At 46.6% G+C, this 17,240-nt stretch overlaps 1 protein-coding gene across 1 annotated transcript; it reads left to right on the top strand.

Annotated features, from left to right (window-relative positions):
- Positions 1–747: 747 nt before the first annotated feature.
- On the top strand, positions 748–6,955 carry RHO (rhodopsin). Its single transcript, XM_043977588.1, has 5 exons — positions 748–1,108; positions 3,818–3,986; positions 5,355–5,520; positions 5,895–6,134; positions 6,845–6,955. The coding sequence occupies exons 1-5, from the start codon at positions 748–750 to the stop codon at positions 6,953–6,955; spliced, it is 1,047 nt and encodes a 348-aa protein (XP_043833523.1).
- Positions 6,956–17,240: the final 10,285 nt, after the last annotated feature.

Genomic DNA, 17,240 nt, shown 5'->3' with positions numbered 1-17,240 from the left:
TAGCTGTGTGACCCTGGGCAAGTCACTTAACCCTCATTGCCCCACCAAAAAAAAAAAAAAAAAAAAAAAGGAAAAATGGGGATTGGCCTCACATCCACTCAGACCTCACTTCATCCCTTTCTCACTGTCCTGCTTATCCCTTCTGTCCAATTTAAAAGGCCACATTCATTCAGCAATCATTGCAACCTATCCCAGGGAAATAAAAAGGGGAGGTGGGGTGTGAGGAGGGGCATATTTCTTTGCTTTCTCTTAGTTGAGTGTGATTTCTTTCAGGCATTGAATGACTGCTCCCAGGCCAATGGGCTACAAAATTTTAGTTCTCTTTCTTTCTTAGGAGTCCCTGGATGGGACACCATTGGCCCGGAGCTTCCTGTCAATGAGACCCACCCAATTCCTCATGGCTCCCTTCCTTCTGGGGGTCTCAGGCCTAAATTTTCCCACCCCAAGAGGGCCTGTCTCCCTAGTTGACAAGAGTCACCTTGGTACCTTCCTGGGAAGCCAATTAGTGCTTGCCAACCTAGCTGGATTATTATGATTAATCATGCCCTGAATCTTTTGGGTGCTGACTCCAGGGAAGGAGGGCTTACCCAGAGGGGGTCACTTTATAAGGACCTCGAGCCATAGCTCCCAGCTCCTCCTAATGTGGCTGGTGTAGCCTCTTGCCCCACTCTGGGAAGGAGAGGAGGAAGGTCCTTGTCAGTGGCCAGTCCCCTTTAGGCCCAGGGCAGAGAGAGCAGAGTCGCAGCCATGAATGGTACAGAGGGACCCAATTTTTACGTCCCTTTCTCCAACAAGACTGGCGTGGTCCGGAGCCCCTTCGAGGAGCCTCAGTATTATCTGGCTGAGCCATGGCAATTCTCCTGCCTGGCCGCTTATATGTTCATGCTGATCGTCCTTGGCTTCCCCATCAACTTCCTCACCCTTTATGTAACCATTCAGCACAAGAAACTGAGAACGCCCTTGAACTACATCCTTCTCAACTTGGCCGTTGCTGATCTCTTCATGGTCTTTGGTGGTTTCACTACCACCCTTTATACCTCCCTGCATGGCTACTTTGTCTTTGGACCCACTGGCTGTGACCTAGAAGGCTTCTTCGCCACCACTGGAGGTGAGTGGCTCCCTTGGGAAAGGCAGAAGAGAATCTTCCTGCCCATCCATTCCTGAAGAGGGAAATCTCTGGGGTTAGGGCTGGGGGGGGGGGGCTGGGGGGCAGTGTTGGTCAAATGGGAGATAATGGTAGAATTTAGGATTTCAGACTTAGAGCTGGGCCTCTCTTAAAGGCAGAGGTGGGAAGCTATGGATGCAGAATGTCGTGTAAACTTGTTGAATATGGTCATGGTGTTGGTTAGTGTTTCTGAACTGCTTTCTTCCCTCTTTTCAAATCTGTTGTTACAAGAGATGGTTCACTAGGTAGAAGAGTGAAGAGTATTATATCAGAAACAAATGTTATATAAAAAACAAAAGACCAATAAAAGGAAGAAATATTTTTTAAAAAGATATACAGTTGGACAGGCCATTTAGATTGATCCTGTCATATTACAGGTGAGGCAACTGTGAACAGAGAGGTGAAGAACTTGTCCAAGGTTACACAAGTAGCGAGAGGCAGAGTCAGGATTTGAACTCGGGTCCTTTGACTTTAAATCCAGTGCTCTTGTCAGTTGCTCCCCACTCCCTACCCCACCAACAGATTTCAGTTCCAGGATGGAGAAGGGAGCTGGGAGTATTCGAGAACCCTTTCAGAGGAAGGAAGAGCTTTTAGGATTTGGAGGCAACAAAGAACAGTAACAGCATCTGTCATAGACAGAGCTACAATGGGTGTTGATGTTTCCCCCTTCTACTTACAATGTCTTGCCAGGAAAGCTTAAAGTGTGAGCTATTTCACAGTTTCAAAGATTTAATGCTGGAAGGGACTTTAAGAGATTCCATTTTAGATTTGGGACCATCTTTTCTTTTTTTTGGGGGGGTTTTTTTTTGGAGGCAATGGGGGTTAAGTGACCTGCCCAGGGTCACATAGCTAGTAAGTGTCAAGTGTCTGAGGCCGGATTTGAACTCAGGTACTCCTGAATCCAGGGCCGGTGCTTTAACCATGGTGCCATCTAGCTGCCCCCGGGACCATCTTTTCTAACCCATTCTATTTATAGGTGAGAGAAACTGAGGCCTTGGGACAAGGGTGTGCTGGTAAATGTTTAACAACCAGGTCTCCATTTAATTTTAGACTGCATTATTAACATTTTCCAGCATCATTTTCTTAAGTTTAGAGATGCAAAAAACAATAGATCAAGTCCTGGTTTATTTATAACTTTTGAAATGTAAATTTTCACACTGAAAATTTAACCATTGGCTCTAGCTAGCGGGTTGGAGCTAGCTCCAGGACATCCATTCCTGCCTAGAGAAGGGAATTGACTTGACCAAGAATGCCCAGTGGCAAGACTAGATCTCAGGTTGGTGGACTTGGGTCCAATGCCCTTTTAGGTACATACTGAGGGATCGCTCAGTAAGTGTGAGCTTCAGGTGTTTCCCATAGATTATGGGATTATAGGATTTACATGTAGATGATTATCTAGTTTAACCTTCTCGTTTTACGGAGGAGGCAACTGAAGGTCAGATAGTGACTTGTCCAAGGCATTGATCTAGTGAAGAGTAGAGCTAGAATAGAAAGCCAGGTCCTCTGAGTACAAATCCAGTTGTCTACACCCTGCTGCTTGGTCTGCCTGTGTTGTCTTGCCTCCCCCAATGGGTCGTTAGCTCTCTGAGATCAGAGATGCGGGCTTTTCCCATCTGTGGGTGTTGCTCACTCTAGAGTAGTTTTGCATTCGGAAGCAATTCTGTGATTATGTCTGTTAGACAAAGAGAGAATCATAGAATCATGGAATTTGACATTGAAGGGACTTCATTGAACCTCTTGTCTAACTCATACTCCAAGAGGATCCCCTCTAAAAACATTTCTGCCAAGTGGTCTTCAGCTTCTCCTTGAAGACTTTCAAAGCTGGGAAATTTATCAGTCCTTGAGGTAGCTCATGCCCATTTTGGACAATTCTAATGGGTAGGACTCTGTCCTGCTCCTCTGGTTTCTAGACCTGGGGTGCCTCTGGGCAGAAGATGGATGAAGGAATATGGATGTGGGTGGATGGTGCCACAGAAGGGTACAACAGAGAGGTTTGGGGAAGTTTCCCCAAAGGGACAGTCTCAGCTTCTTCCAGCTTGCCTCTTCTGTATAGTACAACTGACCGCCTCTCCCTTTTAGTCAGACATCAAGGAACATCACGAAGGCAGAAGAGATACAAGAGGCTCTCTGAATGGTTAGATCTCACATACTGCCTGAGGGGTGATCAGAAGAGTTCCCTGGCCCCCCAAATAGCTCCTCCAAGGATGCTTGAAATTCCACCATTCCTTTGGGTTTAGCACTACCCTTTCTTTCCCAGGGTCTTCTTTAAAGATGCAAATACCCTTGAGCAAGGATCTAATTAAGTCCCTAATACCTCCCAGTGAGTGACCTTATCAGATGTCTTCCCTGCTAAGAGGTTGGAGCAAGGGCAGCAGGAGAGTTCTTCGTACTTGGGATGTGGATGGTGCTGAATGGAGGGGGTGGGGCTGGGGAAGAGAGACAGAAAAAAATAAATTTTGCCTCTTGCACAATTTTTGCACCAAGTTGATCTCGCATAATAAATTTGGTTGAGAGGGCAGAAGAGAATGCCTGGATTGATTTGGGCCTTGGATTTCAAACTTCCTTCTCTCCCTCTCTTTGTCCCTCCTTTCACCCTTCCCCCTTTTCCATTGGGTCTTCTAAAGCAGGAAACGCACCCATTGTGTCTTACAGGTGAAATAGCTCTCTGGTCCTTGGTGGTTTTGGCCATTGAGAGATATGTCGTGGTCTGCAAGCCAATGAGCAACTTCAGGTTTGGGGAGAACCACGCCATCATGGGAGTTGCCTTCACTTGGGTCATGGCTCTGGCTTGTTCTGCTCCACCCCTCGTCGGCTGGTCCAGGTTAGTGGAATGTAGAGAGGGAGGCAAGGAGATGGGGGTGGTCAGAGATTCTCCCCCATGAAACCTAGGGATTGTTTTTTGGGTAAGTGGAGAGAAGGACTTCCACCCAAACAGTCCCTATTCCTTCACTGGGTTCCTTGGGAGGAATATCAACTGATAACTTGTCCAAAAACAAAGGATTGAGGCTGGGAGATTTCCTCCAGTTCATCTGGTCCTTCTCTCATTTTACAGATGAGAAAGTTGATGTCTAGAAAGGTTAAATGATTTGCCCATAATTGCATTGCTTGTAAAAAGCAAAGGTGGGATTCACCCCTAGATCCTTTGGTTCTGAATGCAGTGTTCTTCCTACTGCACCACACTGCCTCCTTGGGGAAGGGATAAGGGGGGAAGGAGGAAAGTGTTCCATCTGACTGTTTGGACATCGAGGCTGGGGCAGAAATCCATGAGAGATTCTAATGGGGAAGCCTGTGGAGGATGGAAAAATTCTAAGATGCCTCCTTTCACCTTGGCCATACTTTAATCCCTATTTAAGCTGGGGCCAAAGTCCAATCCTCTTTAGCTCAGATCCTATATTACTCTCTCTGACCTTGAGTGTCTATCTCCATGGTAAAAGTGTTCATCAACGGGGATGCCCATAGATCTAGGGCCCAGGTGACCATGTCCACCTGGTTTTAGGCTTCAAAGGAGATGGAGAAGAAGCTGGAGAGAAAGTTTTCATTGCCTCTAGAACAAAAGCACATAAAAAAACCACCCTGGAGATATTCTGTGACCAATCCAATTCTCAAACCTCTTTGCTGAAGGCAATACCAAGCCCTCCCCATCCTCACCAGGCATACATCTAACAATGTCTCCTGCTAATAATTTTCCATCTTCTGCTATTATGTGAACCCACTGACCTTTTCTCTACTACAATGGGTTGTCCTTTTTTATTTTAACAATAACCTTTTGACACTGAAGACACTTTTCTCCATCTTCTCTTCTTTAAGGTTAATTAATTCCTTCCACCTCAAAGACCTCTTATAGGCAAGCAGGTCCTATTTTTGCTTCATTGTTCTTAGAGATCTCTTTGGAAATCAGAACCTGAAAAGAAGCATTTTCTCCCTTCCATTTCATCTCCCATCCCCTTTAGCTAGCAGCTACCTTTTTTCACTTTATGGGTGAAGGTACCCAGGGGCGGTGGGCAACTGAGGACTCTGTGACTAAAACTGACAAGAACTGTGGTAAAATGTGAAATCCTGGGGATGAGGGAAATGCCACACTACCAAAGGTGGAGGCAGCCTCTGTCCCCTAACCTTTCTCTCCCAGCCTCTGAAATAGCAGACTAATCTTGTCAGTGCTATCTTGCCATTGAGTGCGACTTTCCTGCAGGTACATTCCAGAGGGAATGCAGTGCTCATGCGGGATTGACTATTATACTCTGAAGCCTGAAGTCAACAATGAATCCTTTGTCATCTACATGTTCGTGGTTCACTTCACCATTCCGATGATCATTATTTTCTTCTGCTACGGTCAACTGGTCTTCACGGTCAAAGAGGTCTGAACGGCTTTTTCACCTGCTAAGGGTCTCATCCTTAGTGTACCTCAATAACCCAGTCCCTCACTCCTGGTCTACCTTACCTGCCTGGACATTTGTTTCCCTTTTCCCACTCTATCCTTTCCTTCTTGCCCTTCTCTGTTCCCCGATTTGTCATTCATTCATTCAACCAATCAACCAACCAAACAATTGACCAATCATTGTTGAATATCTATTACATGTAACAACCTTTAGGGGAAGTGGATATAAATGTTTTTAGGAGAGCATGAGTTGGACAATCTGGTGTCAACTAGTGGGAGAAAGGACTTTCCAGGAAAGGTAGATTGTTACTCAATGGTGGATCGCCTCAAGTGATAATCCAATGTCTTCTCCAGGCTGCAGCCCAGCAGCAAGAGTCTGCCACCACCCAGAAGGCTGAGAAGGAAGTCACCCGTATGGTCATTATCATGGTCATCGCCTTCTTGATTTGTTGGGTTCCCTATGCTAGTGTGGCTTTCTATATCTTCACTCATCAAGGCTCCAACTTTGGCCCAATCTTCATGACCCTCCCGGCTTTCTTTGCCAAGACGTCATCCATTTACAACCCTGTCATCTACATCATGATGAATAAGCAGGTACCTGGGTTGGGATAGAGGAGAGAAATGCCCAGCTGGATAGCCTTAAAGGGGAAGATAGATGTCAGGAAAGACTTTTCTGTAAGAGTCAACTGATCCAGATACCCTGGAGTAGTAGACAGGACAGAGAACCGCCCTGGATTCCAGCCTAGTCTTTAAACCTAACTAGTTATGGAACTTTGAACAAGTCACTCTGCTTGGCTGATCCACACCTTCCTCATCTCCAGAATACAGAGGTTGGACAGATGGTTCCATCTCTCAAAATGATTTCAAGGTCCCTGGTTCCAGTCCTCACTTGGGTCTTCATTTTGTTGAGTCATTCTCTTTATGGAGGGACAATCCAGTGTGACCATAAGTCTTACTGCAATGCCAGAGTCTGTTGTGGTATCATTTTCAAGGCAAAGCTCTTCTTTTCAGGGGCCTCACCAGCCATCTAGTCTAACCAACCCCTTTCATTTTGCAGGTGAGGAAACTGAGGCCCTGGGGAGTTTAGTAATAGAACCTTTTTTGAAGAGCAGCTCCTGAGGGGAAAGAAAGAGAGAACACCCAGCTCACTGGAGGGAGCAGATATCATGGCAGTAGAGAGTAGAGCCTGGGAAATAGCAAAGACAAACTTTAGCTGCTTCCCCCCTTCTGCTGAAGGCCGGCCCCTGTGCTGAGCAATCTCTGAATAGAGAATTCTCTTCCCACTTTTCTTCTTTGCTTTCTAGTTCCGAACCTGCATGGTGACTACCCTCTGCTGCGGCAAGAACCCATTGGGTGATGATGAGGCCTCTGCCACAGCCTCCAAGACGGAGACCAGCCAGGTTGCTCCTGCATAAGCTCTGAGAAGGGCTCCATCCACACCTGGCGCATCAGGCTCCCCAAAGACCGCCAACAGCCCACCTATAGGAATGCCATCCCCTGCCCCCTAACTCCTGATTCACAGCCACCCACCAAGAATGACTGGACAGCATTAGGAGCAGTGTTTGTCCAACAGAAGGAGGCTATACCTAGTGCCCAAATTTTGAAACAAAAGGGAAAAGATAAATCAGATGACCTCCAATCATCCCCCAATTTTCAAAGCCCACCATATACTTTCTGTATGCTCTGAATGCTGCAGACACCAGGATCGCTTTTTGAGAACTGATCCCACAGTCCTTGGTTCTGAGAGGTTGATGTGATCTGGAACCCTTTGGGGGGCCTGAGCCCATTCACCCCACAGCAACATATGAACTCTTATTCTCAGGAAAAATGACCCAGCTTAGAGATAAGCGCCTAGCACAAGGCTGGGCAACCAGCAGGTGCTTAATTGATGCTTGGTGAAAGAACGAACGAATGAATGAACGAATGAATGAAAACGTATGAATGCTCGTGAATGAACAAGTAAACAAGTCCAACTGCTCTCTTGAAATGACACTTGATTTTGGATACTATGGCATTCATAAATCAGAAATCTTCCCTCTTCATCTTTCTAAGATTTCCCATTTCCCATTTTGAGACACGGGGAGGACCAAGGGAGCTGAGATGATCTGACATCACTCACCTCCATACATTTTTCAAATGAGCTTGGGGAGATATAGGACAAACTCAAATGGTTCTTCACTGACTTCCCTTTCTCTAGATATTATGGTCCCTGCTCGCCAGGGCCGGACAGTTCTTCAATGAGAATCTCAAACAGGTAGGTCTCTGGGCCAGGTCACTGGGCAAAGCAATGAATTTAGCAGGTGTTTTCGCTTCACCTTAAAAAATTAGGCACTGCTTTCTGGGTTTACAGAAAAAAGAAAATGAAAAAACCAAAGGTCAGGACAAGGGACGTGGGGGACAAAAGAAGCCATTGGAGGATGTGGTTAGGCCTAAGCTTTTTCTCCTGATTTTTCTGACCCCTCCTCCCTCCTCTCAGTCTTCAGAAACCCAGAGACCTTCCTTTTTCTCCCCCATGGCCACAGCCCAAGTGAAAAAACATTTTCTGTTTGGTTTTGCTTTTGTAAAATACTTTATCTCCTATTCCCAATCGCCTACAGCTTCTCAAAGATCGATAGAGAACTTTAGAAGCCATATAAGTTCAATATTTAGTAAGGAGTAATATTGCAAATAAAACTCTTTTCGCAAGTTAACTGAATAAATGGATTAATGAAGATTGAAACAGCTTTGAAATTCAGGGCCAGTTGATTCAGTCAGTGGTTAGGCTAACGTCTGTTTCAACTGCTTGAGATTTTCAAAGTCTCCTTTTTTTTTTTTTTTAGTGGGGTTGGGGGGGGAGACAGACTTCAGTTAGATCACATTTTTCTCTGCAGACTTGGTTCCATCCTTGAGGGGGTCACAAACATGGGGAGTTCCAAGGGTCCCTGGCTAGACACAGGAGGGAATTCTGGGAATGTAGGTCACTGGGCAAGTTGGGGCAGTCCTTGGAGGGTGGCCCTAGTGGGCCCCCACCTCTCCACCCCCATGGCTGCCTTTGGGACACCACTGAGGTTTTGTTTGGTGAATGTTCATGGCTGACTTGGCATCTGTTTGGCTGCTATTGTTCCCGGAGGAAAACAAAAAGATGTGTATGTGAGCATTAAAAAGGACTCTCCCATGTTTCCAAAATGTCTGGTGGTATTTTCCTACCCTCCCCACCTCCAAACTATTTATCCACAGGGAAAGTCTGAAACCAGCACTTACCATCACTTGGCTAACCATGGATGCTGACCTCAAGCCTTCCTTCATGAGCCCCTGGGGCTGGACCGTTGCCTGTGGTAACACAGTTGGTGCTTGCACTGTCATGCCGGCTTCAAGTGGAGTGGTCCAGAGGGGAGCAGACCAGCAACCCCTGAACAGACCTCTTTGCCCGCTGGGTTGGGGCCAGAGAAACCCCAGGGGATCCCATAGCTTCCCAGAGAGACTCTGGGAGTGAGGCACACAACTGTTATCTTAAGATGTTTGAAAGGCTGTGTGGAAAAGAGATTCATCTCAGTCTGTGTTGCTCCAGAGAAGAGAATACAGACCACTGGGTGGGAGTTAGAGGGAGGCAGGTTTTGGTTCACTGTATGGAAGAACTTTCTAACGCCAAGCCCTTTGTTACAATGGAATGGGCTATTTTGAGAGAAAGTGAACTCCCCTCCCCTCCCTGTCACTGGAAGACAGATCTCTAGACTTGTAGGGACCTTAGGTATCACCTAGTGCAACTCCTTCACTTTATACATGAGGAAAATTGAGGCCCAGAGAGGTTAAGTGATGACCCGGGGTCATGCAGCTAGTAATGAACTATCCACTACAGATCTCATTCATTCATTCATTCATTCATTCATTCATTCATTCATTCATTCATTCATTCATTCATTCATTCATTCAGCAAGCACATATTGAATTCCCTCCCTTGGCCTTGTTATCCAGGTCTCCTTCCCTCCTCCACATAAACCCATTGGTTTATAGACAATTTTCCAGACGACCTTCTGGGAAGGGGCAAAGGAATGAGCCAGGTATAATGAATCAATTGAACAACAAACATTTATTAAACACCTGTTGGGTGTTGGGCAGGTACAGGATAAGATAACATACTCTACTTGGAGCCCTTTCCTAAGTTCCTCAGGCTGGGACATATTGGAGCCAGAGTCAATGAGCTGGGGTATGGGGAGGTATCTGGATCCCTTAGGATACTACAATCTAGTTGGAAACTTGGAGCTGAGAGAAAGTTGCCCATTCGTGCCTCAGGAGGCAGGAGGATGCTAACAGGAGGGAGTCTCCTTTCTTCTGGCCCAGGAGCCAATAGGATGAATTCACTGCCTCCTCTTCTCTTCCCCCACCTTGGGAAGGATGGGGGAGGGCAGTGCAGAGAGGGCATGCCAACAAGTCTCACCTCCAGATGTCAATCCTTCGGGAGCTGAAATCATCAGCGTTTACTAGAGAGGGGCGTGCTCTACTTTGTCCAGCCAGCCCACAGACCTCATGCCATGATCCTCATTCACTTTGTCCTGGGATGGAGCTGTGACTAGGTCCCAAAATACCTCTTCCCCTCCATTTTTCTCTCTATGAGATGAAGGGAGGACGTTTGCTATAACTTGGTTCACTGGAGGACACAAGCTATGAGCCACCTGAGTTAAACAACTGGGGAAAGAGGGCATCACTGCCTTGAGAGAGGCATACTCCTTACACACTGGGGACAATATCATTAAATTAGACTGCCTTGGGGCAGCTAGGTGGCACAGTGGATAGAGCACCGGCTCTGGAGTCAGGAGAACCTGAGTTCAAATCCGGCCTCAGACACTTACTAGTTGTGTGACCCTGGGCAAGTCACTTAACCCCAACTGCCTCATAAAAAAAAAAAAAAAAGAAAGAAAGAAAGAAAAAATTAGACTGCCTTTCTGGGTTAGCTCCTGTGTCTGTTTTCTTGCCTCGCTAGGACCTCTCGACATCTGTTAGCATCTGCTACCTTTCTAGATGTCTTCCTAGATACATTAATGAGGACTCACGTCTCCCATAGGATCATAGATTTAGAGCCAGAAGAGACCCTAGATGTCATTGAGTCCAATTCTTTAAATTTACAGATGAGGAAACTGAGGTAAATAGATGTTATGTGACACTGGGCAAATAATTTAACCTCTATTTGCCTTAGTTTCCTCATCTGTAAAATTGGGATAATAATAGCACCTACCTCCCAGGGTGGTTGTGAGGATCAAAGGAGATAATAATTGTAAAGCCCTTAGCACAGTGTCTAGCACATAGTAGATGCTATATAAATGTTAGCTGTTATTATTATCATCATCATTATTGTTGTTAAATATTAACATTAGGGGCAGCTAGGTGGCGCAGTGGATAAAGCACTGGCCTTGGATTCAGGAGGACCTGAGTTCAAATTTGGCCTCAGACACTTGACACTTACTAGCTGTGTGACCCTGGGCAAGTCACTTAACCTCCATTGCCCTGCCCCCCCAAATATTAACAACATTAGTATTAATATTGTTAATATTGTATTAAGTGACTTGCTCAGAGTCACACAGGTAGTAAGTGTCTGAGGCTGGATTTGAAATTGGGTCTTCCTGATTCCCACACTCTACCTACTATACCACCTTGCTGCCTGAAACAGTTGGTTTTTTTTACATTATTTACTATTTTAGATTATAGTTTGAGATCTGGTAATGTCAGAATTTGATTCTAGATTCAGAGGGGGATGAGTCTTTACAGGTCAGCCACTCCAACTCCCTCATTTTATAAATAAGGAAACTGAGACCTCGAGAAAACATTACCCAGGTAGCAAGGAAGCAGGCTGGGCTCTGAGCCCAAGATTCGCAGTCCACTTTGCACTTCAGCTGTCTCTCTGAGGTCCATCCCTTTTACTCCTTCTTTAAGTGATGCTCATTCAAAAGTCAGTTTCCCCTGGGAAGGGGAAACACTCCTCAGGGCTTTTCTCCTTAGAAAAGAGGGGGAAGAGGTCAGTTGAGATTATGAGTTGCCGCCCAGCATTCCAGAGGACATCTCACTTTCACTGATGAGGAAAGTGAAATCCAAGAAGAGTGATTCATCTAAGGCCCTACAACTGGGACTAGAAACTCTGCTAGGGCTCCCTCTCTCTCCCTCTCTTTCTCTGTTGCAGTATCTGAACAATCTTTGTACTAAAAGCACTCCTCTCTTAAAGCAAAATCACAGAATCTCAGAATTAGGAGGTGGGTGGGTGGGGCTTCAAGTCCAACCCAAACAAAAATCTCCTCACCCAACACGTGGTCACCAGGCTCCGCCTGAGCACCTCTGATCATGGGGAGCCTAGGCATGCATTCTGCTTTTGGGTGACTCCAATCATTAGGAAAACAATTAAATGGGCCTCTTAGCACCTCGTTTTGTCCTCAGAGGCTAAACAGAACGTGTCTTATCCCTTTTCCATAGGGTCATCGCTTAAGATATTTGAAAAGAAAGGAAATGGAAGGTGCTGGTCTGACCATACGGCACCCTGATTCCCCCAGACCCCACCTCAATAAATATCTGTGGCTCTTTATCACCTCCTGTTTGCCTTTCAAAGCCCTCCCTAAAATGGCCTCTCCCACCTTTCTGATCTTCTTACACATTCTGTAATCCACAACACTGTCTCCAGACTCCAGGCATTTCCATTGGCTCTCCCTTCTCATCTCTGCTTCCTGAATTCTCTGACTTTCTTCATGTCCCAGCTAAAATGCCACCTCCTCCAGGAAGTCTGTCCCGGTCACCCTTAGTGCTAGTGCCTTCCCTTTCCTGATAATCCCCCATTTATCATGTCTGGATCTTGTTTGTACAGAATTATCTGCATGTTGTTTTCCCCATTGGACTCTGAGCTTTCTGACGGCAGGAGCTGCCCCCCCACCCAGGGCAATGAGGGTTAAGTGACTTGCCCAGGGTCACACAGCTAGTAAATGTCAAGTGTCTGAGGTTGGATTTGAACTCAGGTCCTTCTGAATCCAGAGCTGGTGCTTTATCCACTGTGCCACCTAGCTGCCCCAAGGAGCTGTTTTTTGACTTAGCACAGTGCCTGGCACCTAGTAATTGCTTAATATATGTTTATTGATTGACTGATTGAAAGACAGCTCTCCTTTTTTTGTTTCTCATGGGTTTCCCTAGTCTCTCCTCTTCTCCAGGTACCATCCATAGTTCCTTCGGCTGGTGCTCATGCGGCATGGACTCGAAGTCCTTCCTGCACCATCCTGACTGTCTTGTACTAGCTCCTCTTCAGAAAACCACTCCATGCAGTCCCACTCATTGCCACCTGTTAAATCAGGAGGTTAATTAGTTCCAGCCATGAGGACACCTGAGGAAGGCTTGGCTATATAAAGACTGGAGGTGGGGTGGGGCTGCTTGGCCCTGCTTGGGGGTTGGATAGGTTTGTTGTTTCTCTGCTCAAGGAGTCCCTGGCCATTGGGGGGGGGGTCGTCTCAGGATGTCTTTTGAGAATGAACCTCTGAATTTGTATCTTTCTGAATCCGATGCCAGCATTGGTCTGAATGAAACTCAGGACAATTCTCCCAGTTCCACTTACCTTTCCAGTGTGGTTTCATCTTCCTCAGTTAATGCTGACACTTCTTCCCAGGTTGTGGGTGCTACCAGTGACTCTGGGAGGTCAGGTAAGTAGAGATATCTGAGGAGGGAAAGGTGGAAGGTGGTTCCTGAGTCTGTTCTTCCTTTTGGGTTTGGGACAGTGAAAGGCTGCCAGGGTCCTGGAGTCCAGGATATTCCTTCTTGCCTTCCTTCCTTCCTTCCTTCCTTCCTTCCTTCCTTCCTTCCTTCCTTCCTTCCTTCCTTCCTTCCTTCCTTCCTTCCTTCCTTCCTTCCTTCCTTCCTTCCTTCCTTCCTTCCTTCCTTCCTTCCTTCCTTCCTTCTTTCCTTCCTTCTTTCCTCCTTTTCCTTCCTTCCTTCCCTCCCTCCCTCTCCTTTGAGCCCTTCCTGTGAGACCCTAGGGCTAGCCTTGGTCATCAAAATTGGAGTGAGCTTTATTATAGTCAATCACCCCAACGCTTTTCCCTATCCGAGGTTCTCTGGAGTCCTAACAGTGGCATCTTCCTCTCTGGTCAATTCTTTCCTTCCTTCCTTCCTTCCTTCCTTCCTTCCTTCCTTCCTTCCTTCCTTCCTTCCTTCCTTCTTTCTCTCTCTCCCTCTTCCTTCCTTCTTTCTCTCTCTCTCTTCCTTCCTTCCTTCCTTCCTTCCTTCCTTCCTTCCTTCCTTCCTTCCTTCCTTCCTTCCTTCCTTCCTTCCTTCCTTCCTTCCTTCCTTCCTTCCTTCCTTCCTTCCTTCCTTCCTTCCTCTCTTCCTTCCTTCCCCTCTTTCTTCCTTCCTCTTTCTTCCTTCCTCTCTTTCTTCCTTTCTCTCTTTCTTCCTCTCTCTCTCTCTCTCTCTCTCTCTTTCTTTCTCTCCTTCCTTCCTTCCTTTTTTTCTTTCCTCTTCCAACTCCAAATCCCTCTAATTTGTCATGTAAGATTGGGAAAATAAATTCCCCTTTCTGGGTCTCAGTTTCCTAATCTGTCAAATGAAGCTGGAGAGAGGGGGGAATCATATGTGATGATTTTGAAGGTCCTTTCATGCCTATATACAGTGGGAGTCTTTGGCTCTGATTATTGGGTGCCTACTATGTGCCAAGTCCTATATGGTATTCAACAGGAATATGTGACTGTCCCTGCCTTCTGGGAGTTTACAAACTTCGTGAAGTAACTTGGTGGCAAGAGCACTAGACTGAGGTCCTGGCTAGGAGGGCAAACATTTGGGAAGGCAGAGCCTTGCATTGCCCTTTAAGTATGTGTAGCTGGCTCGGTTTCCCCCTGGAGGTTCTTAATAAGCCCTAGGAAATCAATCAGAAGGAATGCCTATTTAACATCACTATGGACTGATAGATGATCGATGCAAAGGCGCCAATGGTGGCAGCAGAGGGTATGCTGAATGGGAGGAGCAAAGAGAGGCCAAGATCACAGAGTGTAGGATGGAGGAGATGATATGTTCAACAGGGCTAAAAAGATAGGTTGGGGTCAGGTTATGCAGTGCTTTAAAGGCTAAACAAAGCAGTTGATCCTAGAGGCAATAGGGAGACATGGGAGTTGGTTGAGCAGGGGAGTTACCTGGTCAAATCTTCTTCTCCTTTTTTCTCCTTTCTAAGCGGATACCAGTGTGCAACCAAAGCTTCAGAGTCACCCACCCACCCTCCAGATGGTGGCAGAAGCACTGAAGGCCAAGGGGGACAAACATGGCACCTCTGTAGCAGCGATCAAGTTCTATATTCGCCAAATGTATCCAGCTGTTGATACGAGGAGACTCAGATACTTGCTGAAGCAAGCCCTGGCCAAGGGGGTTAGTGATGGGGTGCTCATGAGACCCAGGAATTCTACTGCTACGGGGGCCAGGGGAAGATTCAAAGTAAGCTCCTTCTCTTCTCCAGCCCCTGGTTTTCCCCCTCTGGAAGATGAGGCCGGTCTCTTCCCTTGCAGCTCTCAGTCCCATGTGCCTCACCACTTTGTCCTCTTCCTTTGGAGGGCAGGTCCTCTGCCTCTACCAATCTTTCAGTATGCACTAATAGGAGGGTTCAAAAGGGTACCTATCCTCCAGGAGTTTCTTGGGTGACTAGGTAAGGAGAAAAGATGGCGCAAAGACTGAACTGGAAGTCAAAGGGTCGTAGACTTTGAGCTGGAAGGGACCTCAGAGGCCAACTAGTCCAATCCCCCCATTTGACAGATGAAGAAACTGAGGCCAAGGTACTTCTCAGGTACATGATCTCCTCCTCCCCATATAAAGTGGTTCCTTTCAGCTTTGTTTGTTTGTTTGTTTTTTGCGGGGCAATTGGGGTTAAGTGACTTGCCCAGGGTCACACAGCTAGTAAGTGTTAAGTGTCTGAGGCTGGATTTGAACTCAGGTACTCCTGACTCCAGGGCTGGTGCTCTATCCACTGCGCCATCTAGCTGCTCCTCCTTTCAGCTTTAAATCTGATTCTTGAGGGTTTCAGTGGGCAGACCTGTGATGAATGGCTTCTATCAATTACAGGGAGGCAGGTTTGGGCTCAAGAAGAAGGAAGAATTTTGTAGCAACTAGAGTTATTCACTGAATTGGGGTGGTGGTGGTGGTGCAGCAGCAGAGAAAGAGAACTGGCTTTGGATCCAGAGGACCTGGGATTGAATTGCCTCTGATGTTACTTGCGTGATCCTCAGCAAGTCAGTGAACTTTCCTGAGCCCTAGTTTCCTCATCTGTAAAATGAAGGGATTGGACTAAATGTTGTCCCTTCTAGCCCAAGATCTAGGGTCCTGTGAACAACAGACGAGTCATCTGAGGATGGAGTGAGTCTTCTTCATCTGTGGCATCATCCAGAGGGAGTCTGGATGACCATCTGCCAGGGATATCATACAAAGACATTCCTGCATGGAGATGTAATCTCTGCTGTGGCTGGTCAGCTATATCCTTGACCAGATCTGACACTGATGGTTTAAATGAGCCAGGTGGGGACTTCTATTCTTCATATATCCATAACCAACAAGCATAAGTGCTTTGAGGCTTGCCAAATGTTTTACATATATTGTCTATTGCACAATAAGTTTTCCTTTGATGCAGGGGCAGCTAGGTGGCACAGTGGATAGATAAAGCACCGGCCCTGGATTCAGGAGGACCTGAGCTCAAATCCGGCCTCAGACACTTGACACTTACTAGCTGTGTGACCCTGGGCAAGTCACTTAACCCTCATTGCTCTGCCAAAAAAAAGATTTCCTTCAACCCCTGGCAACATTTTAAAATGCCCCCCAGAACCTAGGATGGTGTGAAGGTAGAGGGGTAGAGGTGTGGGGATGGTCATCTGTGCCAGGAGTCAAATGCTGGGAAAAGGGAGGAGTTATGGGATATACATGCTCTACCCATGCCTGGATCCTGGTGAGATGGTACCAAGCAATATCAATATGCTTACTCTTCTGCTGTCTATCTTCAGTCCCACCCTTAGGGCTGGCTTCAGGAACTGGTGTCTACCTTCATGGATTGATCAAGGGATAAATAGCAGGTCCCCTTTTTCCCTCCTCTCCATTCCCCACCATCTAAAACTCTCTCTCCAATTCCTACCTGGCCCAGGACCTGAAATTCTACCACCCTACTATACTCTTGTTTCAAAGACTTTCCCACCTTTGAGTCTTTTATGAATATTCTACTGGGAAGAAAAATGCTGTGAGCCATTGTTTTGTTTTTGGTGAGGCAATTGGGGTTAAGTGACTTGCCCAGGGCCACACAGCCAGTAAGTGTTAAGTGTCTGAGGCTGGATTTGAACTCAGGTCCTCCTGACTCCAGGGCCAGTGTTCTATCCACTGCTCCACCTGGCTGCCCTATGAGCCATTTTCAACTAATATCATAGCATTTTCTAGCTCTACTGCTAATGATCAGAGAAACTGAGTTAGAAGAGAATTTAGAGGCCAACTGGTCCAACCCATGCCAAAAAGAATCCCCTCTACGTCTTGCTAACACCTAGCCTTTACCCAAAGGCTTCCAGGGAGGGGAACTGGCTGCTTTTTGAGAAAGCCCATTCCCTCTTTGGAGAGCTCTACGGAGTAATGGTTTTTCCCAAGATGAAGCCGAAATCTGCTCCTCTACATCTTCTCTGCATTACCCTAAGTTCTGTCCTCTGGGGCCAAATAGACCGAGTTTGATCCCTCTTTTGTGTGACAGCCCTATCT

The sequence above is a fragment of the Dromiciops gliroides genome, chromosome 1 (genome assembly GCF_019393635.1).
Source record: "Dromiciops gliroides isolate mDroGli1 chromosome 1, mDroGli1.pri, whole genome shotgun sequence".
In the NCBI taxonomy this organism is placed as follows: Eukaryota; Metazoa; Chordata; class Mammalia; order Microbiotheria; family Microbiotheriidae; genus Dromiciops; species Dromiciops gliroides.
This window is presented reverse-complemented; position numbering and strand designations above follow the sequence as displayed.